Source organism: Mastomys coucha, unplaced genomic scaffold (genome assembly GCF_008632895.1).
Source record: "Mastomys coucha isolate ucsf_1 unplaced genomic scaffold, UCSF_Mcou_1 pScaffold3, whole genome shotgun sequence".
NCBI classification, from domain to species: domain Eukaryota; kingdom Metazoa; phylum Chordata; class Mammalia; order Rodentia; family Muridae; genus Mastomys; species Mastomys coucha.
The window spans coordinates 6,168,463-6,195,298 of NW_022196909.1; the positions used below are offsets into that span (position 1 = coordinate 6,168,463).

The 26,836-nt window shown below is 44.2% G+C and overlaps 1 protein-coding gene across 1 annotated transcript in view; it reads right to left on the reverse strand.

The window, feature by feature from the left end:
- Slc16a10 (solute carrier family 16 member 10) overlaps window positions 1-26,295 on the reverse strand; it is a 106,830-nt gene extending 80,535 nt beyond the window's left edge. Inside the window, exon 1 of the mRNA XM_031346651.1 lies at window positions 25,736-26,295. Within this exon, the coding sequence (XP_031202511.1) occupies window positions 25,736-26,069 (334 nt within the window). The 5' untranslated portion in view covers window positions 26,070-26,295. The remainder of the gene's footprint in view (window positions 1-25,735) is intronic.
- Window positions 26,296-26,836: the final 541 nt, after the last annotated feature.

The window sequence follows — 26,836 nt, forward strand, 5'->3', positions numbered from 1 at the left end:
GGAGGAAGGAAATACTAGACTTTTTTACATTTGTATGTATGAGTGTTTTGCATACATGCATGTATTTGTGCCACATGTATGCCAGTTGAATCTCCTGAAACTGGGGTTACTGATGATTTTGAGCTGCCTCATGGCTCCTGGGAATCAAACCTGAGTCCTCTGCAAGAGCAACACATACTCTTTTTTTTCTCTTTTTTTTTGGTTTTTCGAGACAGGGTTTCTCTGTATAGCCCTGGCTGTCCTGGAACTCACTCTGTAGACCAGGCTGGCCTCAAACTCAGAAATTTGCCTGCCTCTGCCTCCCAAGTGCTGGGATTAAAGGCGTGCGCCACCACTGCCCAGCAGCAACACGTACTCTTAAGTGCTGAATTTAAGCATCTCTTCAGCCCCTGCAGCACCTCTGAACAGACTTGAGGACAGTTCCCCTGTCAGAGGGGAGTGTCTGCTCTTCTGGGACAGGAAAAGAAAATCAGCTTAGCCACTGAGATCTACCTTTCCCATACCATATCTGAGATCTTCCCTCTTGTACGTGCTACTTTAAAATAGAGTACATAGATAACAAAAAAGACTTATGAAGCTACAGCAGTGCCAAGGATGGCTGGCTTGGAGAGGGGGTTCTGAGAAAAGGGGTGTCTGGGAGCAGCAAAAACAAATCAAGCCTTGGGTGGAAGCTGGTGCCCCATGCTCAGCTCAAGACAGCTTTCCAGCTTGCTTTCTGTTCTGCTCTTTCTCCCTGGCCTACTTTGTCTGGAGCTCTCCAGACGGCTCTCTACGATCTGCTCAAGACAGTTCTCCCTTGCCATCTCTTGCAGATCATAAAACCAGTCTTTTGTTTTACATATCAATCCAGACATTTACTCCAGGTTTCTTTTTGATTATCCCCAGCCTCTTAATTCTTTGGAGACATCAAGCACATACATTTCTTTTTAACACGGTAAAGGAATTCAGAGATCTGCCTGCCTCTGTTATCCACAAATGATCAACTAGCTGGGTGTGACTCTGTCCTGAAATTACCATTTCTACCACACCTAGGCCTGGACTGGCTGTGTCCCAGGCTCATGAACTCAAAAATCTACTTGTCTTTGTATCTGCCAGCCTTTGGAATTTTTCTGACAAACTGGCTCATCCTTTAGACTTGTGAAGTCCCTCATATAATTCATATTGCATCATTTTTTGCATGGTTGAAAAATTATATATTTCTAGACTCATGTTTTTTACTACTAATCATTTTATTCATTTACATTTCAGATGATATCTCCTTTCCTGGTTTCCCCTCCACAAACCCCTCCTCCATTCTATCCCCCCTTCTCCCCCCTCCCCTTTGCCTTTATGAGGGTGCTCCTCCACCCACTCACTCCTGTCCCACTGTTCTAGCATTCCCCTAAACTGGGGCATCAAACCTCCACAGGACCAAGGGCCTCCCCTCCCACTAATGTCAGATAAGGCGATCCTCTGCTACCTATGTATTTGGAGCCATGATCCCTCCCTGAACACTCCCTGGTTGGTGGTTTAGTCCCAGGGAGCTCTGGGTGGTCCAGTTAGTTGATAGTGTTCTTCATTTGGGGTTGAAATCCCCTTCAGCTTCTTCAGTCCTTCATCTAGCTCTTCCACTGGGGTTCCCAGGCTCAGTCCGACAGTTAGTGAGTATCTGCATCTGTACTAGTCAGATGCTGGTAGAACCTCTCAGGAAACAGCCATATCAGACCCCTGTCAGCAAGCACTTCTTGGTAACAGCAATAGTGTGGGGGTTTGGTGCCTGCAGATGGGATGGATCCCTAGGTGGGGCAGTCTTTGGATGGCCTTTCCTTCAGTCTCTGTTCCATTTTTTGTCCCTGCCTTTCCTTTGGACAGGAACAATTCTGGGTTAAAAACTTTGAGATGGGTGGGTGGCCCCATCCATCAACTGGGGGCCATGTTTATCTGTTGGAGATAGTTTCTACAGGTTCTGTCTCCCCTTTGTTGGATATTTCAGCTAAAGTCATCCCCATTGGGTCCTGGGAGCCTCTCGCTTCTCTGGCATCTGGGACTTTGTAGTGGCTACCCCAGTTCCCTATCCCCCACTGCTACAATATATTTCTATTCAATTTCCTGACCTATACTTTTCTCCTATCTCTTCCAATACCTGATCCTGCCTCCCCCCCACACACACTTTTTTTTTCCTCCCTGTTTTTAGAGTTCTCCACAGTCTTATGGAATGTCCTGAAGGTCCTAGCATTTGCCATTTAGCTGAGACATTGCCACACCTCTGACTTCCAAAGTCCTGCTGTCTTTGACTATAATGAAGATATTAATGTTAGTAGGGAGGACATTACTTGAAGGAGAAACATAAAATATGTACATTATTATATAAGCAAGCCTTATGCCCACGGCAGTCATCGACCAACACTTATGGAGGAACACTTCCACTGGCCCTGTCCCAGGGGCAGGAACCATGCCATTCTCTCCCCACAAAGGCCATGCCAGACAGGCAGCAGAGCCCACATGAAAGCTATACTTACTCTGTATCTATCTCTTCTTCCTATTACATTTACTAAAACTAGAGTAGCCCATCAAAAAAAAAAGGTCTTAAAGGCTATAAGTCTGAAAAATAAAACCCACAGGCAAATGTTTTACCTTTATAATAGACCTTCATTTTTATTTTCTCACGTATAGTTAGCTCTACTACACATAATCTCATGTGTTGTATCTGGGGACCTGCTTGCACATGCCTTCTACTTATTTTTGATTGGCGTGGCAGTCTCTATTGACTTATCCTATATTCTAACTCTTTAGTGGCACCCAATGGAGAGCGACTGGCTGCAGCCTCCTTTTCCTCCCTACCCCTTGCAGTGCAGCAGAAGGGATGAGATCTGGAGTCTAAGACACTCATGAATCCCAGTGCAGAAAGCAGGGCTGCTCAGTAAGGCAGCAAAGGGCTGTGATTCCTCCAGCGTGCTGTCTTCTCTGAATCTTTCTTAACTCGTCAGCTCCCACCTGGCTATGATGAGATGGTGGCATTATCGAGTATAGAATGTTTAGGTTTTTGATACTCATAAATCAGCAGTGAACCCAAAATCAAAACAAGAAGTTTTGAGAAATGGTACATCATGTCCTCAAAGGGTTCAATTTCTATAAAAAAAAGACAAGATTAGTTAAGATTCTACCATCTCAGGGTCAGTCTTTGGCTCTGTTCAGGATGATAATGGCATTATCGCAAACAAATAGCTTCAAAGCAAATACCAAATATTGACTAAAGTAGACAGAGTTCAAAAGCTTGGTTTATTTGGTAATGCAGAAGAACAAGCCAATCACATTGGCTTTGATCCTCCCACTTTTTTTACCAATCCTCTTCAATATTCTAACTTCCCAGCAATTCTGTAAGGCCAACTCCCTTCTAAAGGACAAAATTAAATAGTCAGTGTGTGTATTGCTAAATAAAGCAGTTCTGGCTTTTAAATGCTTTCATTTTAACTTCAAACGGGTCACTATTAGTTTTCCAGTACCATCTACTCTATCAACTGCCATTTTCAAAAGGACAAATTCTAATTTACTTGTAAAAGGACTGGCTGGCTTCCCCCCAAAATAAATCAATATACATACATATATATATGTATATATATATATATATATACATACATATATATATATATATATTACAAATAGTGAGAAGGGAAAAATCCTTCATCTCAATATACTACTTTAATTTTTTTCTATAGTCTCTTTATATGCACATTTTTAGAACTATAGTCATGTGACATAGCTTGCTCTTTCACCATATGGTGTTGTCAGGGCACTACATAGCAACTATTATCATTTACAGCTACAACACAGTGCATTGATTTGAGCAGCTCTTTTTCTGAAGGCATGTAAAGTGTTTTACTTTTTAGAGTAATAGAGTAGTGAACATCTTTAGCAGTTAGTCTTTTCTTTCTTACATTTCATTAGGCAAGACACCAGGACGCAAGATTCCGGGCCTAATGATGTGGCAACAGTTGATATTTTAAAATAGATCTTGACAAGCCTTTTAACTAAGTAAGTACTCTGAAGCCAGATGTGGAAGTTCCTTTCTGCACTCAGCACTTGGGAGACGTGCCGAGTCACGCAAGGTCCAGGCCAGCCTAGGCTATAGAATAAGACCTATCTTTAAAACAATAGCCAGGAGCCTAGAGGAATGACTCACTGTTGTGAGAACTTGCTGTTCTTCCAGAAGACCTGGGTTCAGTTCCCAGCACCCACATGGCAGCTGCACCTATAACGCCAGTTCCTGGAGACCAGCCATCCCCTTCTGGTCTCTGCAAGCTCTGCACTCACTTGGTACACCCATACACATAAGATATAATGACAGTAATAGATAAATCAACCTATTAAATACCTAAGTGTGAAAGCTAAAACAATATCATGAGGCTATACAAAAGGTTCCTTTTCTATGTGTGTAAAAAGTAAGGGTCCTTAAGGTACTGCTGGACAAATACCATCCCTTCAGTTCCATAATTCTTGTCTAGGGGACTACATGCAAACATTCCACTGCTCCTTCAGCTAGTGGTAGGAAGACAATGCTGCAAACCTCCGTAGGCTTTAGTGAAAAGCATCAAAAGAAAGATCTGCGCTGGGCATGATGGCACACCAATAATCTCAGCACAGTGGAAAGCGAGGCAGGAAGTGGAGCTTGAAGCGAGCGTGATCTATGTGAAGAGGCAGGCTGGGAGGAGGCCGTAGACTGTGTTCACCTCTTAACTGTTTAAAGATGTCTCTTGGAGTAGGGAGTATAACCCCATGGTAGAGCACTTACACAGAACTTACATAGGATGCTCAAGGCTCTGGTCTGAAAATAAATAAATAAATGCTTCTTTAGTGATCTTCAGGCATGATACTGAGTTTTCTTCACCTTGTATAATAAATACACTTCAGCAGGGTACTCTATAACCTGAGCCTCCTAGATATCACATGTCTAAGAAAGAGAGAATAAAGGAAAAGCTAAAAAATTGGCTTCAAAGAAAAAGAAACATTTTTTTTTTTTTTTACTGTTTACTAAGAGCAAAAACAAGTGTATTTAAAATCAAATTCTCCCCTTGTTAGCCTTACAAAGACAATACATGGTACTTCTTTTAATTTATAAGCAAAGATATACATTCTGCCTAGCTTTCCACAAAAAGTGAGGGAAATCCACTATGTATAGGTAGGTTTGTTACAAAGATTACAAGCTTGTACCACCATGTCTCACTTTTTAATATACCTTTTAAAATATGCTTTTCATTATAAAATATACAGAAAACTACAAGTGTTCACCAACTGACTGTCAAATCTTAACTTGGTTATATTTGCTTTAAATCCTTTACAAAATACACTTAAAGTCCTGTGTGTGGTCCTACTTCTCCGTCTTCCCTCACCAAGCTGACCACATTTTGGCTATAATACCATTTTTATGCATGATGCTTTTACTCCAATGTACCAATAATAGACTGACCTCCATTTTAAGATGTATACTTTTCATATTACAGCATCCCTAAAACAGGACTCCATGTGGTGGTTTGAACATGCTTGGCCCATGGCAAGTAGCACTCTTACCAGGTGAAGCCTTTTGAGAGGAGGTGTGGCCTTGTACAGAAATGTGTCACTGTGTAGTCAGGCTCTGAGAGCTACTATGACCAAGCTCCACCAGTGTGGAATGAGACCTGCCCTCCTGGCTACCTGCAAAAGCCAGTCTCCTCCTGGCTGCCTGCAGATCAAGATGGAGAACTATCAAGATCTAGCACCATGCCTGTCTGAATGCTGCCATGCTTCCTGCCATGATTATAACGGACTAAGCCTCTGAAACTATAAGCAAGCTCCCAATTAAATGTCTGTATACGAGTTGCCTGGGTCATGGTATTTCTTCACAGCAATGGAAACCCTAAGACAGAAGTCTTTACAATATACAGCGAGCGTTACATCACAGTTTGTTAGCCTTCCCCTTTCTCAGTGTACATAGAAGAGTGTCTGTGTCAGTGACACTTTACAGCCTATGAAATACAGCAGAACTACTTTATACAGGCTTTTTAACAGCATTATTTTTAAATTATTTTATCTAACACATAGTCTCCTATATTTAAGCCTGGCCTCAAACTTGAGATGTAGCTGAGGATGAGTTTGAACTTCTGACCCTCCTTTCACCACCTCCAAAGTACTAGGATTACAAGCATGTACCAACACACCTAGTTTTATGTGGTACTGGGGCTCAAAACTTTGTGCAGGAAAGGCAAAAAACTGTACCAACTGAGCAGTAGCCTCTCAGAGCTTGTTTTACACATTTTAAGAAAATGTACAATATCTTCCTAGGCATTCTTGATTTCATCTCTTCACGTAACATGATTCTTTTTCTTAAGATTTATTTTATTTATTTTATGTGTATAAGCACATTGTAGCTGTACAAATGGCTGTGAGCCATCATGTGTGTGGCTGCTGGGAACTAAACTCAGGACCTCTGCCAGCCCCGCTCCGCCCTGCTCGCTCCGGTGTAATACACTATAGCTGTCTTCAGACACACCAGAAGAGGGCATCAGATCTCATTACAGGTGGTTGTGAGCCACCATGTGGTTGCTGGGATTCGAACTCAGGACCTTTGAAAAAGTAGTCAGTGCTCTTACCCGCTGAGCCATCTCTCCAGCCCCTTGTAACATGATTCTAAGAGGAGGACTACTGCAAGCCAGCATCTTCTGGACTTGCCAGGCCCTTGCACTCATGAACTCACAGCAGCTGTGATTGCCTACACAAAGTAAACACTCCAGTCTGTAGAACCCCAAGAGGCCCCACCTCTAACTGTGGAGGACTGGCCCTTAGTGGCTGCTGGAGGAGACAGAGTCAGTTTTCCTCAGGAGTATAACCTTTAGTCAGCTGACCAAGCTTTCAGGCATGGCCCCACACTCATTCACACACAGGCAGTACTAACTGGACTCTGAGTTATTTTTAAAAAAGAGAGAAAGAGAGAGAGAGAGAGAGAGAGGAGAGAGACAGAGAGACAGAGAGACAGAGAGAGAAAAAAGAGAGAGAGAGAGAGAGAGACATGAAAGTAGGAATGAGATGGGGAGATCCCGAAAAGTTAGAAAGTGGGGCATATGGCTAAACATAATCAAAATTATTATACAAATGAATAAAATTATCTAAAAATTAAAATTAGTATACTTTAAAAGCATACACACAAGGTAGATGGCTCCCGAGGAAAGACAAGAAGGTTGTCTTCTGGGCTCTATGTGTATACATGTACATATACACAAACACACATACACACATACAGAGACCAAATCATCGCCAATGAATGGGCTACCACATGCCAAGCACTGTGTTAGACAATCATTGTAAACACTGTACATAAGAGCTCCCACACTTGTAGACCTTCCACAGCTATGGAAAAGACAATAACAAAATTCACAAGCACACAACTATAAAGCGAATGCCGCAATACACTAGCCACAGACCCAACGCCATAAGCATAATCCTACCCTGCAAGGGGCCTGGCAAACTTAACACCATAGATGGTGTTAGCAATGCCTCGGTTTCAAGGCTGTGAATACTCTACTGCATTTGTAACTCGGGACTGACACAAAGGGCAGCAGAGGGATGACCCAACTACACTTCACATCAACACTGAGGTAACATTGACAGGTGCACACATTAAGATGGCCAACCTGGCAAGTGTTATGATACATATTTACCATAAGTAAAAATATAAGGTTTTACACATTTAATCACCCAGAACTTACACAAGTATTTCCAAGTCTCCAGTGACAGCATGCAGGCAGAGAGAAGAAGCCATCAACAGAGATGGTTCTTACACCAGTTGTACACTTCGCACTGACTGATTACCTCTCAGAGCACAGTGTAGGAGGAAGGCACAATCTTAGGAACTGGCTTTACTGTGGATGCATGGATCCAGTTGCATTTAGGTTCCAGTCCTTCATCTTAACACCACTCAGTTGCCAAACCGCTGCCATTCTCTTCCAGTCTGCTATCCGTAACTAGACGTAAAGAGCCCCTGCTTTCTGTATCCTGATCCTCAAGCTCCTTCTCCCTCTCCAGGTCCCAGATGGATACTAGGTTCCCAGCTCTCCACCCTAGCCACAGTAGCCTCGCAAGCTGACTCTATTAATTACCCCATGCTAACCCCACTCTCTTCCTCTCTACAGCTTCCTTCTCTTTGTGCTTGTGAATTATTTTTGTTTGTTTTCTATTATTTTTAAATAGAGTCTTGCTATGTAGCCTTGAACTTCCAATCTTCCTGCCTCAACTTCCCAAGTAGTTTGGATTATAGGCCTACGTCACCAATTCCAGATGTTGGGTCTTTTTTAAAAATTTAAAATATATGCCAGGTGTGGTGGCACAAATCTCTAATCCTAGCACTCAGGAGACAAAAGTTGGTCTATCTCTATGAGTTCAGGGCCAGTCTGGCCTACATAGTGAATTCCAGGCTAGCTGGAACTATGTAGAAAGACCCTATTTTATAAAAATAAAAATATGAACTCTGGGGCCAATGAAAAAGCTCAGTGAGTAATGGCTACCAAGACTGACAATCCCTGGCTATAATGGGAAAAACTGTCCTGAAGGCTGTTCTCTGGTCTCCACACATGCATATGCGTGAGCCTGTGCAGCCATGTTTACACTCTAGCATGCATACACATACAATCAATCAATCAATCAATCAATTGATCAATTAATAAAAGCATCGAAGAGTTATCTTTGACTCTTCAGAGGTTTATCTGAAACTGGAGATTCCAGTAAGGTACCCCAGGGAAGGGGGCCAGAACACAGAAGGCATGGGGGTCGAGGGCAGAGAGCAATAATGGATCAGGAAGGGCTAACGGTTGGGAATAGGGGTCAGGGTGGGACAGTAAACATGAGGAAGGATAAACACTAAAGACTTTGAAAATGCCATATGGATACCTACTAATGTAGAAGCTTCCTAAAATACATAAATACACATATGAAAAAAAGGATTAAATGCAGTTACCCTATAACAGGAGAAACAATGCTTCCCTCCCAGACATAGGCTGCTAAATGAAAGCCTGTGGCAAGGTCTGGGTTTGCCTCTTTGGGTAGTTGGCCAGGCTGCTGCCACCTACAGAGGGGAACGCCTCCCATGGGCTCCTATGTTTGAATTCCTGGTCCCCAGAGGTGGAACTGTCTGGGAAGGATCGAGAAACGTGTCACTAGGGGGATGGGCTCTGAGATTTCTAAAGACTCACACCGTTCCTGATGTGACTTCTTCTCCTGCTTGCAGATTGAGATGTGAGCTGTCAGCTTGTTCCAGCCACCATGCCCTCACTCTGTCATCACAAACTCTAAACCTATGAACCGGAAGCCCAACTAAATGCTTATTTTTAAGTTGCTTTGGTCATGGTGTCTATAGTGGCGATAAGTAAGTCCTTGTCTTCCAGAACTTGATGATAAATGCCCTATTGCTGAAGACACGACAAAAAGAGTTGCAGGACATGGAGAGATGAAGATAGAACAGACCTCAAAGCAGCGTCCTTCCTGGCTATCTGTCCCAGTGCTAACAAGTTGGATGCATGCTTCCAGAGGAGAACAGTCATGAAGAGTGCTCCTCACCTGTGAACACTGCACACTAACTATTGACCGGCCTGGTGAGACATGTCCACAGGTGTAACACAGACAAATGTGATGGAAATAACCAACCACCTTATGATTTGATTTCAATCACACCTCACAAGAAGGAATTCATGCCTTACAGTTAACTGGACCAAAAAAGAAAAAATGTGGCTAGCTAAATCATAGGTTTAAAATACTACCCACAGTTAGTAACTCGAGTGGAAGCACCACTACACCCAATTCCACAAAAACTATTAAAGTGTTTCCAGGGTTCATCTATGACCATTTTTTTTTTACTTCCTTATACACTCCTAATTCCTTTGTTTACCAGAGATTTAACCCAGCCAAGGCACTGCACAATGAGGCTGTACAGCTGAGGCTGCACAGTGAGGCTGCACAGGTGAGGCCTCCATACCGTAGATTTCTAAAAGTCTCTCTGGTTAATGCTGCTTTAAAAATAGATGTATTGCCGAGCAGTGTTGGCGCACGCCTTTAATCCCAGCACTTAGGAGGCAGAGGCAGGCGGATTTCTGAGTTCGAGGCCAGCCTGGTCTACAGAGTGAATTCCAGGACAGCTAGGGCTACACAGAGAAACCCTGTCTTGAAAAACCAAAAAAATAAAAAATAAAAATAGATGTATTTATTTCATTTTATGTGTAAGTGTTCTGCCTGCATGTATGTCTGGGTACCAGTTGTGTGCTTGGTGCCCACAAAGATCAGAAGAGGGAGTCAGACCCCCAGGAACTGGAGTTAAAGAGGGTTACTAGCCATCATATGGTGCTGAGGACCAAGTCCTCGGCCTCTGCGACAGCAAGTGCTCTTAACTGTTCCCCTCTCTCCAGCCCCTTAACAATCTTTGCATTTGAGACTAAATGAAGCTACCATGCAAGCAGAAGCACAGACACACTGCTTATGTGTCACAATAAAAATACCATTTTGATGATAATTCCTCTGCCTATGTGCTTTGATAAGGACTCTGTGTAAGACGGAATTTAGGAGGACTGTGGGATGGCTCTGCAGTAGTGCATGCACTGCTCATGCAGATGACTAGAGCTTGGTTCTCAGCACCTGTATCTGCAGCCTATGGCTCTATCTCCAAAGAACTTCAGGGTAGCTACCTGCATTCACATATGCACCTACCCATATAAAGGCAGACACACACAAGCTCGTAATTAAAACTAAATTGTAAAAACATTCCCCAGGATTTAGTTACTGTGTCCTGATACTAGTAATTATTTTGTGTTAGGAGAAATCTAGTACTATTTATGGAACTAATTCACCTTACAACAAAAATGTAAATTAAGATTTTTAAAAGAGCCAGGCGGTGGTGGCACATGCCTTTAATCCCAGCACTTGGGAGGCAGAAGCAGGTGGATATCTGAGTTCGAGACCAGCCTGGTCTACAGAATGAATACCAAGACAGCCAAGGCTACACAGAGAAACCCTGTCTCAAAAAAGATTTTAGAAGAAATGTAGATAAAATCTTACCTAGGAATCATTTTGGAAGTCTTAAGTTTTAAAGGTCAGCTTTATTGAGGGATAAATTATATTAAAGAAGGGCTACTGATTTTAAGTGTTGAATTTGAGTTCTGACAGGTAATTCTGCACCATAGAGCACCTCTATCTTGCTAGAATGTTCTTGGTCCCCCTTTGTAGTCTTCTTTCCTTGCGCTCTGGCTGTAGACATCACTAACACACTTCCTATTGGCATAGTGTTTACCTTTTCTGAATTTCCATACGTATATAAGGGTAGCATCCAGTTGTTTTCTTTTGTGCTTGATTTTTTACTCAACATGATGCTTTTGAGATTCTTCTGAGTTTTAGCAAGTCTTATTTATTTATACCTGAGTACTTTACATTGTATGCTTATATATGTTGCCTACACATGTTGAACATTATAATTGTTTCTAGTTTTTGCCTCTCATGAATAGTGCTGCTATAAACATTGTCTTTAAGTCTCTGAGTGGACATGTTTTTGTTTTATTTTGTATTTATCAATATTTTAAATTCCATAAGACAATAATACTGTATTTTTTTAAAAAAAAAAAATCTATTAAACAAAATTGAGTTCCAGGTCAGTAAAAGCCACAGAATGAGATGTTATCTCTAAAACAAAACAAAACAAGCCGTGTGGTTTGCCACCTGCACCTTGAAGGCAGCTCTGTGACGCCTACACTAAGTCTCTGAACTCAGATGGATAGAGTGCACTTCTCCCAGCACGCACTCCACAGTTTCCAGAGTAAAGGAATGACCATGCTATGAGGCAGGAAGGGAAAGGACTCTAGTCACTTCCTATTAGGTTTAGAGAAGCTGATCAATTCTGACAGCTCCACTAACTCACTGACTTGCTTTCCAAAAAAAAAAGGATATTTCCAGGTCAATGGAGTAAGCATCCCAAGATTAGTGTCCAATAGTTAGTTTATCCTCTTAAGTGACCATGAATAATAGGGATTACATTGCTTTGACATTTTTGCATTATCCACTCTCAGGTGCCACCATACATCCAAAGCCATCATGAATAATTAAGAGGAAAAGGACAGATTAATTTGATTAAAGATTACTTTTTACCACTTTTTTTTTTTTTTTGGCAAAATTAGTCTGTGTTTCAAATGCCTTGGTATTTGTTTCCCAATCAAAGATGTAAAAAAAAATTTTTTTTTAATTCTACCACATAACAAACTAATTATGATAGCATTCACATAGGAGTGCCTAACCTTGCTTGTCTTAATCCCTGAACTTTGCTATCTCATTGTGAAAAAAGAAGCCCACAGCCCTTCTATTTCTCAAACTCTTCAGAGGGAAAACATCTCAACTGTCTTTCCCAATACCCCAGTTTCCATAAGCATCAGCCTTTAAATTCTCTAGTAAGCAAACCACATCTTAGTTCCTCCCAGCACACGCAACAGCTGAGGAACAGAAAAATGCTGGCAGAAGCCAGTATCTGCCTTCAGACAGACTTAGTAACTGATAGAAAATGAGGTTAAAGATAAAACAGTTACTGAACGGAAAGGGGTGTCGGCACTTACAAAATGGAAACAGGGGCAAATAGGGAGATGGTTTTGTGGGTAATGGCCAAACTGGCAACCTGAGTTTGGTCCCTGAGATCCCCATGGTGGAAGGAGAGAACCAACCTCAACAGGTTGTCCTCTGACCTCCACATGCACAAGGTGGCATCCACACATATATACAAAAAGAATAAATTTAGTTAAAAAAAAAAAGGCAAGCCCATGGTTGCGCAACTTCCAACTCCCTCCCATCCACCCCTGCTCTGACTGGCTCTTCCTCCAGGGTCACTGTACTTCCAGCACCTTCAGTTCAGCTTTAGTCACAAGAGAGCAACTCAGGACCGGAGTCCAAGAGATTACAACACAGCACGAGTCAACACACGTCACCACCCAATGACAGGCGCCAGGCCGGCATGCTCAGTAGCAGAATCCGTGGACATATCTCTGAGCATCTCCAAGGGCTCCAAGTCTATATCTCCCCTCCCTGCTCACTGTCTGACAGGAAACGAAGTATAAATTTACTTGTATGTAGCCAAGTAACCAGTTATTTTCTGAACCAGAACTGCTTCATTCTCAGCCAGTGAGTGCCACAAGAGTATGCCTTCTGCTGGTCAGATTTCAGGGTCTGCATGTGCAGAAACGAATTGTGTTTGGGTGTTGTTGTTGTTGTTGGGGTTTTTTTGGTTGGTGTTTGTTTGTTTGGGGAGAGTGCTTGTTTAATTTTTTGGTTTGGTTTGGTTTTCTTAAGACAGGAGCATTCCCGTGTCTGTCTGACAGAATTCCTGATTCCTCTTGTGCTGTGCTCTGTGGAAGACACACACCAAAGCTCTCCTGCTGGCCTCAGCTTTACTCTCCAGCTTCAAAGTTGCACTTCCTGCCATCTTGGGTTTCTGTTGCAGTTTTGAGACATTACAAACTTAAGATGTCCTCACTTACAATGCTCCTTTCTTAGCCTCAGGGTTTTAGGATAACAGGCAACCATGCCCAGCCTCATTTATGGTTCTTTATGGCATCACCTCCTTATATCCCTCTGCTCTTTAACAGTGTTCTTCTACATGACAAAATCTCACCAGGGTTGGTGGCTCAAAAAAGAGAGGCAGAGACAGGCAGATCTCTGGGAGCTCAAGTACAGCCTGGTCTACAAAACAAGTTCTAGAACAGCCAGGGCTGTTACACAGAGAAACCCTGTCCCAAAAAACAAACAAAACAAAACAAAACAAAACAAAACTATTCAAGCCAGCCTTTCCCTGGCAACTGCTCCTTCTCAGGCCCCCAGTGCCCTTGGTCCTGCTAATGGATGATAGAATCTAGGAATCGCAGTATAGAATAAAACTATGGAACTCTGTTCAAAAATTACTCAGACACATTTCTCTTAAAAAAAAAAAAAAAAAAAAAAAGTGGGGCTGGAGACAAGGATCAGTGGTTAAGAGCACTGACTGCTCTTGCAAAGGTCCTGAGTACAAATCCCAGCAACCACATGGTGGCTCACAATCATCCGTAACCAGATCTGACACCCTCTTATGGAGTGTCTAAAGACAGCTACAGTGTAGTTACATATAGTAAATAAATAAATCTTTAAAAAAAGAAAACCTTTTAAAAAAAATGTTTTTGAAACAGGGTCTCACAATACAGATCAAGCTGAGAAAATCCTGTACCTTGCATTGTTCTCAGCATGGATAGCATAGTTATTCTTGCTCCCTTATAACCTCTCGAAAGCATGGAATCAATCACACTTCTGTTTTGCATGGCACAAGCACAGAGCTGCTCAACAAATTGAGTAAGTTCTCTGTACACTTTTAAAAATAAGAGCAAAAAAAAACTATTTAGGACATATATTATAAACACACCAAACCAACTGATTAAAAGTATTTCATCAGCATGAGCCTGGGCCCTGGAGAGGCCGGAGAAAAGCAGTAACGCAGAGGGAGGGCAGTGTGCAACACAGAAGCTCTGCACTTGAGCTTCGGAAGGACAGATATCTTCATAAGAATCCTTCAGGACCAAGGCTCTAGGGGGTTGACTTCCATCCCCACTCTCAGCTCCAGGGAAGATCTTTTTAACACACCTCGGCTGGTAGAGCTGAGGAAAAAGAAGGGACGTGGAGAACACTGGCAGCAGCTTAGCCACAGAGGCCCGCTCTGATGGCCTAGAGCAGCCAGGGTGGTAGGTTACCACAGTGAATAGAGTATTCTACCAGGAAGCTACAGCCTACTTAGAAATATCCTCTAAGTAAAATGTGCTGACCAACAAAAGGAGAAAGTAAATGTGCATAGTAATCGAAAGCTCCTTTTGGTGTGCTTGGTCTTCTTTTTAAATTCCTGAGAATTAACTCAAAGCATTGTCTAGCAAACACGGGCACTGGATTTGGGCCCTAGCACCAAAATAAGGGATTGCACACAATAAATAAATACGTAAATAAATATGTAAAAAGTAAACAAGCCCACAAAGAAACTAAATCTGTAATTTATTATCTACAATTTTGAAATCCTAAACCCAAAGTTTCTAAAGATGGCTGATGCTGGAAAGCTATCTCAATGTTTGAAAGCTTATTGCTCTTGCAGAGAACCTGGGTTCAGGTCCCAGCACCTACAGCTACAGAGTTTGAAACCTGCCTGAGCTACATGAAAATCTGGTTAAAAACAAACAAACAAATAAGAAAATGATTATGGGGCTGGAGAGATGGCTCAGCGGGGAAGAACACTGACTGCTCTTCGGAAGGTCATGAGTTCAAATCCCAGCAACCACATGGTGGCTCACAACCACCCGTAATGAGATCTGATGCCCTCTTCTGGTGCATTTGAAGACAGCTATAGTGTACTTACATATAATAAATAAATAAATCTTTAAAAAAAAAAAAAAAAGAAAAGAAAATGATTATGTATATGACATTAAATATCCTTTTTTAATCCAAAATCAAAATATGGACAAATAATCTGATTTTTATTTAAAATTGGTCCCTAAGGCCCAGTATGGTGGCATATGCTTTTAATCCCAGAACTCAGGAAGCAGGGGCAGGAGGATCTCTGAGAGTTCAAGGCCAGCCTCATCTACATAGTGAGTTTCAAGACAGTAAGATCTAAATTGAAAGACCCTTCCTCAAAAAACAAACTATACTATAAAACTATTAAAAAAACAAAGCTATAAAACTAAGCAAATCAAATTACCAGTTCCAATCTATTTCTTAACAAACAATTCTCTAGAAAGAAATAAGACATAATACTTGTCATTTATTCATTCCTACAAAACAGCTTCTTTTTCTTTTACTATTCTCTGTTTTCTATTACTATCACTAATAGCCAATCACCGACAAGCATGAAGCCGTCCCGGTGCTATCATTAGAGATCCCACATGAAGTTAAAGAGAAGTAAAAACTAAAAAAATAAAAATAAGACATTATAAACCAAATGAAAACTTTTTTCTATTAAAAACTGTTGCCTGGGGCTATGGGCGCCTGGCTTGGCTATGGGCACCTGGCTCGGCTGTGGGCGCCTGGCTTGGCTATGGGCACCTGGCTCGGCTGTGGGCGCCTGGCTCGGCTGTGGGCGCCTGGCTCGGCTGTGGGCGCCTGGCTCGACTGTGGGCGCCTGGCTCGGCTGTGGGCACCTGGCTCAGTGGTAGGCTCAGAGCTGGAGAGAGGTGCCAGAAAAGCTCACTGTAGTCTAGGCAGTGAGCTTAAGCCCTGGCAGGAAGGAAGAAAAGCCCTGTGCCTGGCATAACACGGTATTATACTTATCTATATAGAAAACTTGGTACTAAGGTGTGGCTTTGTTTTCTTTTTTTCTTTTCTTCTTTTGAGAGACAAAGTTTCACTAAGTAACCCTGGCTGGCCTGAATCTCACTATGTAAACCAGGTTGGCCTCAAACTTGTGGCACTTCTGCCTCAGTCTCTGGAATGCTGAGCTTATGGTCCCAAGCCACACTTCTGCCATAGTTTTCTATTTTTACTCTTTTTCTAACTTATTTTTAAGGGTATGGGCGTTTTGTCTATGTCTGTGCACCATGTGCATGCGGTGCCTGAAGAGGCCAGGTAAGGGAACAGGTCCCCTGGGACTGGAGTTATGACAGTTGTGAACAGCCAGCCATGTAGGTGCGAGGGAAGCAATTCTGGTCCTCTGCAAGATGACGAGTGCTCTTAACCTCTGAGCCTTCTCATCCCTCACCCCCTAGTTTTCTATTTTTATAAAATGTAAGAGAATTGGAGTTTGGATTCCGTCTATGTATACAACAGAGATATATGTTCAGCTTTCAGAACTGCTGAAGAAGATTGTCAAAGCAATTAACCCGCGGGGGAAGGCGAATACTAGCTGACGTGTGACCAGGGTAGAACAGTGCCCTGAAGGTTTTGGTGGGTGGGAATAGGAGGGAGGCAGCAGTATTCCCTGAACTGGGGGGAGGGGGGGGATGGAAAGGAGGCAGGATCTCATGATAGAGCCCTGAATTTGTGATGTAGACCAGGCTATCCTGAATTTCCGACATAGATAGGCTAGCCTCAAACTCAAACTAGTCTGCTTGTGCTTCTGTACTGGGGTTGCGGGTGTACAATACCAGGCTCCATTCATTTCCCTGACTTTTTACATTAATTTAACCAATTATCTTTTGCTTGGATTAACTAGCTAAGGCAGGCCTTGACAGCTTTTACTATTCTGCTGCTGCTGCTGCTGCTGAGTGTTGGAGGTGGAGCCAGTGCTAGGACCTCCCACAAGCTGGGCAAACACTGTGGGATAGGCCCCAGCCCCATCAATTAACTTTAAACTCCACTTTGTGATTCTCAAGTCAGGAGACTACAGCAAGAATATATCAAAATTCCAGAGATGCACAAACAGTATATTCAGTATTAAAAGCTTGTAATTACTAAAAACTGAATGAGAGCCCTAATTATTTTCACAGCTTTGCCTGGTAAGTAATGCAGAGACACTGCTCTTGCTCCTGAGCGCCAAGGGGCGCACTCAGGGGACGAGGGGCGCACTCAGGGGACGCTCCCTGTGATGGTGAGTACAGCCACTTTGAAGACCGTGAGATTTTTATGTTTAGTAAATGGATACAGAAGTTGGACAGAAACTCTGCTTTGGTCCATATACAGTATTTCAAATCAGTAGCTCACAAATATCCCCTGCAATGGCGAAATGAAAAGACTTCTCCACTCCAGTTCCCTAGTTCTGGCTTCTCTACGCAAGGCGAGGAGTTAGCTATCTTTGCGGTTACTGAAGACGCGGTGTAACCACGCACATTCAACACAGTCAGCAGTGTCTGCGGTGCCCCTGTCCTCTACCAGTTTCCTATGTGGGGCAGGTCTGCAGAATACTCAGGTGTACTAGAGATGGCCACCCCGACGTCTGCCAAACAAAACATCACCCAGAGTTCCTGCGTGGGCGGCGCCAGGCGAGGCATGGGCGGCGCCAGGCGAGGCAGGTGCCTGGAGCTTGGCTGAGCTGACTTTTCCAGCTATGTTTGGGGCTTAGTTTGTTTTTGTTGAGATTTGTTTAATTTGAATATGAAGTCAGTTTTCTGACTGAACTATCATGACTTGAGGTGGAATTGTCTTCCCCTCCCCTTCTCCTTCATGCAAAAGTATGTCCCTAGTTAAAAAGATACTCCTAAGTTCAACTTGGTAGATGAGAACCCTGCTAGCATGCTGCCCAACCCTAACCTCCGCAAACTGACACATAAGGCTAATCCAAAAAAATAAGAGATACGTGTGTATAGTTCAAATATGAGAGAAACCGAGGCAGAAGCACCATTAGACCAGGAGTTTGAGATCAGCCTGGACAATACCACAAGATCCTGTCTCAAAATAAGTGAAAGTTTAAAATAAGGCAATGCAGTGAAGCCAGCCAGGAGTACTCAGAAACTCTGCCTCAAAAACATCAGGAAGAGAGAAAGGGAAGGAGGGAAGGAGGGAGGAAGGAAAAGAAGAAGGGGAGAAGTGAGGGAGGGAGGAGGAGAGAAAAAGAAGGAGGGAAGGAGGGAAAGGAGGAAGAGAGAAAGGGGAGGAGGGAGGGAAGGAGGAAGAGAGGGAGAGAGGAAGAGAGGAGGGAGAGAGGGAAGGAAGGAGGAGGAGGAGGGAGGGAAGAAGAGAAGAAGGAGAGGAAGAGAGGAAGGGAAGGAAGAGTGTCAGGTCAGACAAGGGCCATGACTTGCAGACCTCAGGTATTAGGAGCCTGGTATTTTCGGGCAGGTAACATAGGCCACTGATGGCAGTGAAGTAGCCAAACATATACAGTCCATAATGTGAGCCTGGTGGCTGGGGCCCAAAGTAATAAAGACCTGAAACAAAGATACAGGTGGACGTGAAGGCGAAGGGGAGCAGGGGGGATTTAAGAAGTGGGATGCAATATAAACAGAAGGGGGAAATGTATGAATTCTGGGTGTGTTACTTTGGGTTTTCATGAAGGAGTATTTATTTGGGCTCGTGGTACTGAGGTGTTAACCCATGGTGGAGGCTGACAAAGCACAGCAGTTCACATCACAGCAGCCAGGAAACAGTAGGAATGGAGGAAGGCGAGGTCACCAATCACCCTCAAGGCCACACCCTCCGTAGGACCTACTACTTTCCCCACCTCCCACTAATGCCATAATATCTACTACGGATTAACCATTAATTATGTCAGAGCCCACATGATCTCTGGGATATGCATCACACCATGTATATGTGACTTAAGGAACCCAACACACTCTGTACTCTGAGAATCCAGGGAAGACATGTGTCCGCAAGGGGGCTGGTGTGTCTGGTGATGGGGAAAGGCGGCCTGGGCTGGCTAAAAGGCAAATTCACTTTAGCTGAGCATTTAGTGTGCATCTGAACCCATGGAACTGTCCAGAAATTACAAACACTCATCTTAACTTTAGAAATAATGGCCCCAAGAAACTAACTGGAGCCACGGGGTTTATTTAACACCTAGATAGGCAGTATATTAAACACCTGGATAGGCAGTAAAAGCCAAGTACCTAGCTACAGAATTGGCCTCAAGAAACTGGACCATGGGTTAATGAGGATAAATGTAAAAATACAGCAAATCATACAGCTCAGAGATGGCACTGTAAGCAGTGGTAGAGCCTTTGCCTAGCATGCATATATAGCTATCTATATCTATATCTATACCTATACACACACACACACACACACACACACACACACACACATATATACACACGCATATATATCATCCCTAGATTTCATCTCCATCACGAAAGGTACAAACACAAAAGCCCAGAACACAATTTATTCTATGTATGTAAGTATACTGTAGCTGTCTTCAGACACACCAGAAGAGGGCATCAGATCCCATTACAGATGGTTGTGAGCCACCATGTATTTGCTGGGAATTGAACTCAGGACCTCTGGGAGAGCAGTCAGTGCTCTTAACCTACAATTTATTCTAAAAGATATCTCAGAACTTGTCCTGACATAAGTCTGATGCATCTTTAGTTGTGCTGACTTGGCAGTTAAAATAGAAGGAAAGGGAAGGAAGCGACCGTGACTGGAGCATGTTTGTCTTTTACTGTGGTGACTTGCTATGTAGCCCAGCTGACCTTGAACTGACCTTTGGCTCTACCTCCCAAGCACCAGGATTCCAGGCGGACACTCTCAGGCCCAGCCCCACACTCATCCTGCATTTTCCAATTCTGTGAATGGCTTTTGTGCTCTGCTGACTTACTAGCCAGTGGTTCAGATGAGTTATTGGCACAAGTGAGCCTTCTTAGCTTTCCTACCTCCAATGGAAGTAGGAATCGTGTGCTGCTATTACAGTAATAGAGGATAGGAACATGAGCCAGGTCTCTCTATTATTGTAATCATCTCGACAAAGCGGTTATTACTTACTTCATTAAGACAGCAGCATGGTTGGTCGTATTGGCAGCTTTCCTTGCCAACTAAACCTCTTGAGGATAAAGGCAACAGGATTAACTCTGACTTCCAGAGCCAAAGACTTTGACAGTCTAAATCTCCAGTAATTTAGGTGTAACACAAAATTGTTGTTCTAGGGCTTAGAAAACTAGCCCAAACCTAGCTAAAAAGCAGTTACTCTCTGATCCTCTCTTCCCTCGCTGTCTCTCACTCACTTTCCATTGAGGCAAACTGTTCCAACGTGAATTCTCTCCCTCCAGTTCCAAGGTGGGTAATAATAATTAAAGCCCTTTTCCTCAAAGCCAGCCATAAAAGCTAAAATATAATCCTCTAATACCCCACTACACACTACACAGGTTCTGTGTAAGAGCTCTCTGTAGAGGAATATTCTTGGATCTATGTTGTCTAATCCCTAACACTGCAACTGATGAATGGAGAAGGACCTGGCCAGACAGTCCCTGTAGGTCTCCCTTCAGTCTCCTGCTGTTAGACCGCTAGCTACCCGACCCTTCTTCACTAGTATTTGTTGACCAACACAGTTACTAAGCTTCATCAATCCTATGACTAGAAATGAACCAGTTAATTTTAGATGGCAGTCTGAAGGCTTCCGTGTCACATGCAACTATAACCAAATAATTGTGCTTTGCTCTGGGTAATCTGTACACTGCCAGTTCAATTCAGTGATGTTTAAAGGGAAGGGCTAGACTCTGTGGTAGATATCAACATAAAGATAACTGTGAAAACTTGGGATCTAAACTTGGCTTGAAGCTTCAGCGGCTACCGAGGGTAATGAGGTGATGGTTGCGCGACATGCTCCCACCTCTAAATGTTACCCAATTCCTGCTCAGTGCTAGAACTGTCTAAAGAGCATATCTTTACCACAAAGGGAAAGTGGTGGAATAGTAAAGCTCGTAGACAGAGAGCCTCTCTTTCCACACCTTTTTAACAGTTGATTTAAAAAGTAAAACAAAAAATAAAAATAAAGCCCCCAAAAAACCCTAATGTTAACTTGCATTTTAAATAGTCTGGAGAGAAGTATAATGGGTGGTGTTTCCCAGTCTTAAACACAGATCTCCACTTTCAGGAAAGGCCATTAAGGAGCATATTTGGGACCCTGAGAAATAGCTCTGTGGGCAAAAGCATGTGGTGCTCAGGCTGAGCACCTAAATTCAGATCACCAGAACCTGTGTAAAAGCTGAAAGTGAGACCCAGCATGCAACACTGTCCTCTAACCTCCACAGACACACCATGGCATGGGCACACCTCACACACAAACATGGACATGTACATACATGTACACGTACACACACGCATTCACAAGAAGAAAACAGCAGGTAAGATTGACACCCTTGCATGAGCCCCAAGACTGCCATGGCGCTGCATGAGGAGACAGAGAACTCCAGACTTAGCAGTTCCATGGTCTTCCAGGAAGTTGAAACAAATGTATGGATTCTAGCAGAAATCAATGCTCCAGTTAACTGTGGTGCCCATTTTCTTTCCCAAAGACTCTGATTGCCTTCCACTCAGGCAAAAGCATGTGCCTGGGAACAGGTAAAACTGACGTGAAAAGCACAGCCCAAGCTCTCTCACTCCTAACTGCCTGGACTTGTGACACTGCTGTGTCAGCAGCACATGGGCCCGTGGCGGAGCCTGGCACCCTCTGTATGCCTTAGTGACTCTACTCACCAATCTGGAGTGCTACTAGCATGCCCAGCCCAGAGCCTCAGTCTCACAGAGACTTTATAACCAGAAAGGAAGGCTGTCAGTTCTCTCCCAGTTCCCACCACCTGCTTAAATTCCCTAGGAATCTCAGACTTTCAGAACAGGATTGAGGATCTTTAGAGTGCAAACGTCTCAGGGGAGGGTTCCTTCTCTGGAATGGCTGGCATTGCTTCTTCCTGCCACCAGTTCCAAACAGTAAACATGGTGGTACATGGTGGTACATACTTTTAATACCAGAACTCTGAGACAAAGACAGCCTGGCCTACATAGTGACTTTAAGCTAACCAAGACTTCAAAGTGAGACCCTGTCTGGAAAGAAAGAGAGGGGGCAGGGAGATAGACTGGCAGGGGAGAACCAAACACGAGTGGAACTCACTTAGACTTCAGTGGGAGTAAATCTCAGCATTTACTATTTAAAGATTTATTTATTTATTTACTTTATGTGTATGAATACATTGTAGCTGTCTTCAAACATTACAGATGGTTGTGAGCTACCATGTGGTTGCGGGGAATTGAACTCAGGACCTCTGGAAGAGCAGCCAGTGCTCTTAACCACTGAGCCATCTCTCCAGCCCCAGCACTTAAATTTAGCCCTTTACTACCGATAAATCTAGCCCTTTCATGAGAATTCTGAAATATACCATACATTATGTGAAAATTAATGTGGGCATTCTGGAGGCGGGGGCAGAGACCATCTCAAAAAAACAAATGAATAAACAAGTTACTCTTAAGGAGAGGAGCACCAAGGAAATCTCCTTTTAGCACTACCAGGAAGAGCTGAGCTGCCATGCACGGTCCGCTCTAACCAGAATTTTGCATAAATGCCATTTTAAAAGTTGACTTCTCGGGCTGGTGAGATGGCTCAGCGGGGAAGAGCACTGACTGCTCTTCGGAAGGTTATGAGTTCAAATCCCAGCAACCACATGGTGGCTCACAACCACCCATAATGAGATCTGACTCCCTCTTCTGGTGTGTCTGAAGACAGCTACAGTGTATTTACTATAATAAATAAATAAATCTTTAAAAAAAAAAAGTTGACTTCTCAGCTTTTGGTGGTGGCGCACACCTTTATTCCCAGCACCTGAGGCAGAAGCAGGTGGATCTCTGAGTTTGAGACCAGCCTGGTCTACAAAGTGAGTTCCAGAACAGCCAGGACTACACTACACATAGAAACCTTGTCTCAAAAAAATAAAAACGAAAAGTAGATTTTTCTATGGAAGTCTCTACATTTCAATAATCTTTTGATAAGACAATAAAATCAATAATTTCTGCTCAGCCTGGCCTTGAACTCATGGTCATTGTTTACTAGTTGCAAAGAAAAAAAAAAATTTTGGACAGGATCTCTTATAGACTATGGACACCTCAAATTTGCTTCAAAGAGAAAGGTCATGTGACCTTGAGCTCCTGCAGAGTACTGGGACAGCAGGCACATGCCACCATGGCTTTAAGGAGTGCTAGACTACACAGTGTGGAAGCACTTCTCCACCAACTGAGCTAAATCCATAGCCTTTCAGATGTTTAGCCCCAGAAGCAATGGATAAACACAAAATAATCAGATTTGCCAAACATTATCTAGTCAGGGCAGTTAAAAACCTAATTCCTGCCAGGCAGTGGTGTACTCCTTTATTCCCAGCACTTGGGAGGCAGAGGCAGGTAGATTTCTGAGTTCAAGGCCAGCCTGGTCTACAGAGTAGTTTCAGGACAGCCAGAGCTACACAGAGAAACCCTGTCTTGAAAAACTCAACCCCCCCCCCCAAAAAAAACTAATTCCTAAGTCAGACAAACCTGAGACTGAATCTTGCTCACAGCTGAAATTCATGGATTTCCATGTCTGCAAAGGAAGCCTGTCTCATGGAACCGCCAAAAGATGGAAACAGGATTCATAAAGGACTGAGACTAGGAAGCATCAGGACATGTGCGGAATGATTTCTGTTTACTACTGGGTCTTCACACCCGCCCTGCTGTGGTACACAAGGCTTACCTTCTTTCAGTTAATACTAACAATCGGTGCCTAACCCTTTGATCTGCCCAACACAGCAAGTTCAACAGCCACTTGAGGAACAGAAATTCATATGATACACCATTATTCACATGAAAGAGTGGACAATAATACTTAATGCAGAAGTTTTGGAATGCAACCTAAATTTAGGCCTGCTACAGAAGGAGTGCATAAAGTACAATACATTACAATATATTCATATGATGAGAAATCACCTTAAATGTAGAGAACTGGTGCAGCCCTTGAGCAGCATGCCCAAACCCTGGGTTCCATCCCTAGCACTGAAGGGAGAAATGAATGAAAGAGAAAGGGAATTTTCTCCTCCACACCACCTTAACCTTCCAATTTATAATTACAATCCTGTTTATTTTATGTGTGCACCAAAAATCTAAGCAATACACACTCTAAAAAACAAAGGTGTGTGTGTGTGTGTGTGTGAAAGGGAGGGGGGCGGCTGGCTATGGTAGTACATGACTCTAATCCCATCACTTGCGAAGCAAGTAGATCTCTGTGAGTTTGAGGGCAGCTTACATTATGAGTTCTAGGTCAGCCAGAATTACATAGTGAGACCCTGCTGTTGTTTTAGAAGACTATTGCCCAGTATGCAGAATGTTCTTATAAAATCCCAACTGAGCCAAGAGGATCTTGAGTTCAAGGCCAGGCAGAAAGACACACAGCTGGGAAAGAAACACACAAATTATTGATCATATGAAGTTTCCCAAAAGGCAGTGGCAGCCCGATTTAGCTATGGGAATCACTCAATCTCCAAGTCAGGTGATGTGCTCTATCTTTACTCTGTTCCTCACTAAGACACTTCATTTCCCCGACTTTCCATTTTCTCACCCCAAACAGAGCTGACAACATCTGCCCTGCAGCATGAGATGAAATAGTGGGGGAGATGTTAGGAAGCCGGTCCTGGACTTGACTTTTGCATGTTCAGTCGGGAAGCATTTGACAAAAATTCAGAGTCTGCACTTTTTGCATTTTATTTTCTTCCACAAGGTAAAAAACGTCAACATAACAGAAAGTCCAACCCCTTATCTTCCTCTTAGCATCCCACGTGGCTGCCTCCTATGTGGTCTAAATATAGTAGAGCGTGCAGAGACAACCGACTACCACTTTTAATGGGCTGCCTTTGGGACTCCCTGTGACCTTGGGATCCACTTTTTCATTTTGCCAATCTCCCGCGCTGGGCTGCGTTGCCTCCACCCAAACACACCTATCCTTCTGCAGCGCCGCAGGCAGATAACCACGCCACCGTGGCGGCCACAAAACAGACTGTAAAAATGGTAACGCCGTGCTGTTGGTGCTGGAAAGTTCAGTTTACTTCCCACCATTCAGAGGAAAGTACTATGGATTCTTGGAGCCCACTCTGCAGAAAGGAGGAGTCGAAAGCCTCAGGCAGGTAAAACTCTCTCTCCAACTTGCTTGCCTTTGGGTTCCATGCACAAACTGGCAGAGGGAAGCCCTAAGCTGCAGGCTGCAAGTGAGATGGGTCAGACTCACAGCTCACACCCTCCCAGCACGAGAGGACGCACCGAGCTCCTGTTTCCCACGCCGCCTGTCCCACCCCCACCCCCACCCCCCCGGCCCGCCGCAACGTCCCACCTGTCTTGAAGGCCATGTTGTCATCGTCCTTGGCCCTGAAGGTGTCCAGCATGGACACGAAGAGCACCCCGTAGGCGTTCTGGATGCCAAACACCGACCCGTTGCACCACATGGCCGCCAGCATCACCACCCAGCCCCAGCCGCCCTCGGGGGGCACGGGGGGCTCGTTGCCCGTTGACCTCGTCAGCTCCACCTCCACTTTCTCTGCGGCCACGTCGGAGACATCCGAGGGTCCCCGGTCGGGCAGCGGAGCGTCATCCGAGGGCGCGGGCCCAGGCGGCTGCGCCTCGTTCGTCTCCCTCTCGGCGGCGGGCTCCTCCTGGGACGGCACCATGGCCCGAGGCGGCCCCGTCGGGCGCCAAGAAAGCTCGCGGGCGCAAGGTCCCGGGTAGCTCGCGGAGCCCGGGACAGCCGCGCGGACTGGGAGGCCGCGACGAGGACCCTGGAGCCGCGGGCGGGCAGGCGGGCTAGAGGGCGGGCGGCGCGCACGGCGGACACCGCCTAAGGCGGTCGGAGGACTTGACACACCGGCGGCCCCTCGCGCCTGATCGAGCGGGTCCTCAGCCGCCGCCTCTTAAAAGTGCCCCTCCCGCCCTCCAGCACCGCCCATGGGCGTGGCCAGCACAGGGCCTTACACTCTGAGCCCACAGGTGATTGGGCATCGGCAAGCGGAGGCTCCGCCCCGTGGGGGGGCCCAATGAGCGTCCGCGCGAGCGGGCGCGGGTGCGCACGCGCGTCCCCGCTTGAAGGCACACCGCCAAATCAGCTACCTGCAGGAGTCGGGTCACCTCCTCTCAGCATTAACCTTAGAAGTTCTGGGGAGCGTCTTCTACGTGTGGGCTGCGAAGGTGATCGATTTTCAGGTAGTGCTTACCCTCACCGGAACAGAGAGTTAGTCACTACTGACAGTTTAGATTTCATGTTTGTTGTCCCTTTTGTGCTAATTATAATATAGATGATTCCACATGCCACATACCTACTTAAAAGGCAATTCAAGAATGAGAGACCTTGTCTAATTAACTCCGATTCCCTGAATATACGGTTTGTTTTGAACACTTGGCACGTTGAAGATGCTCACTTTGGAAGACAGACTGTGATTCT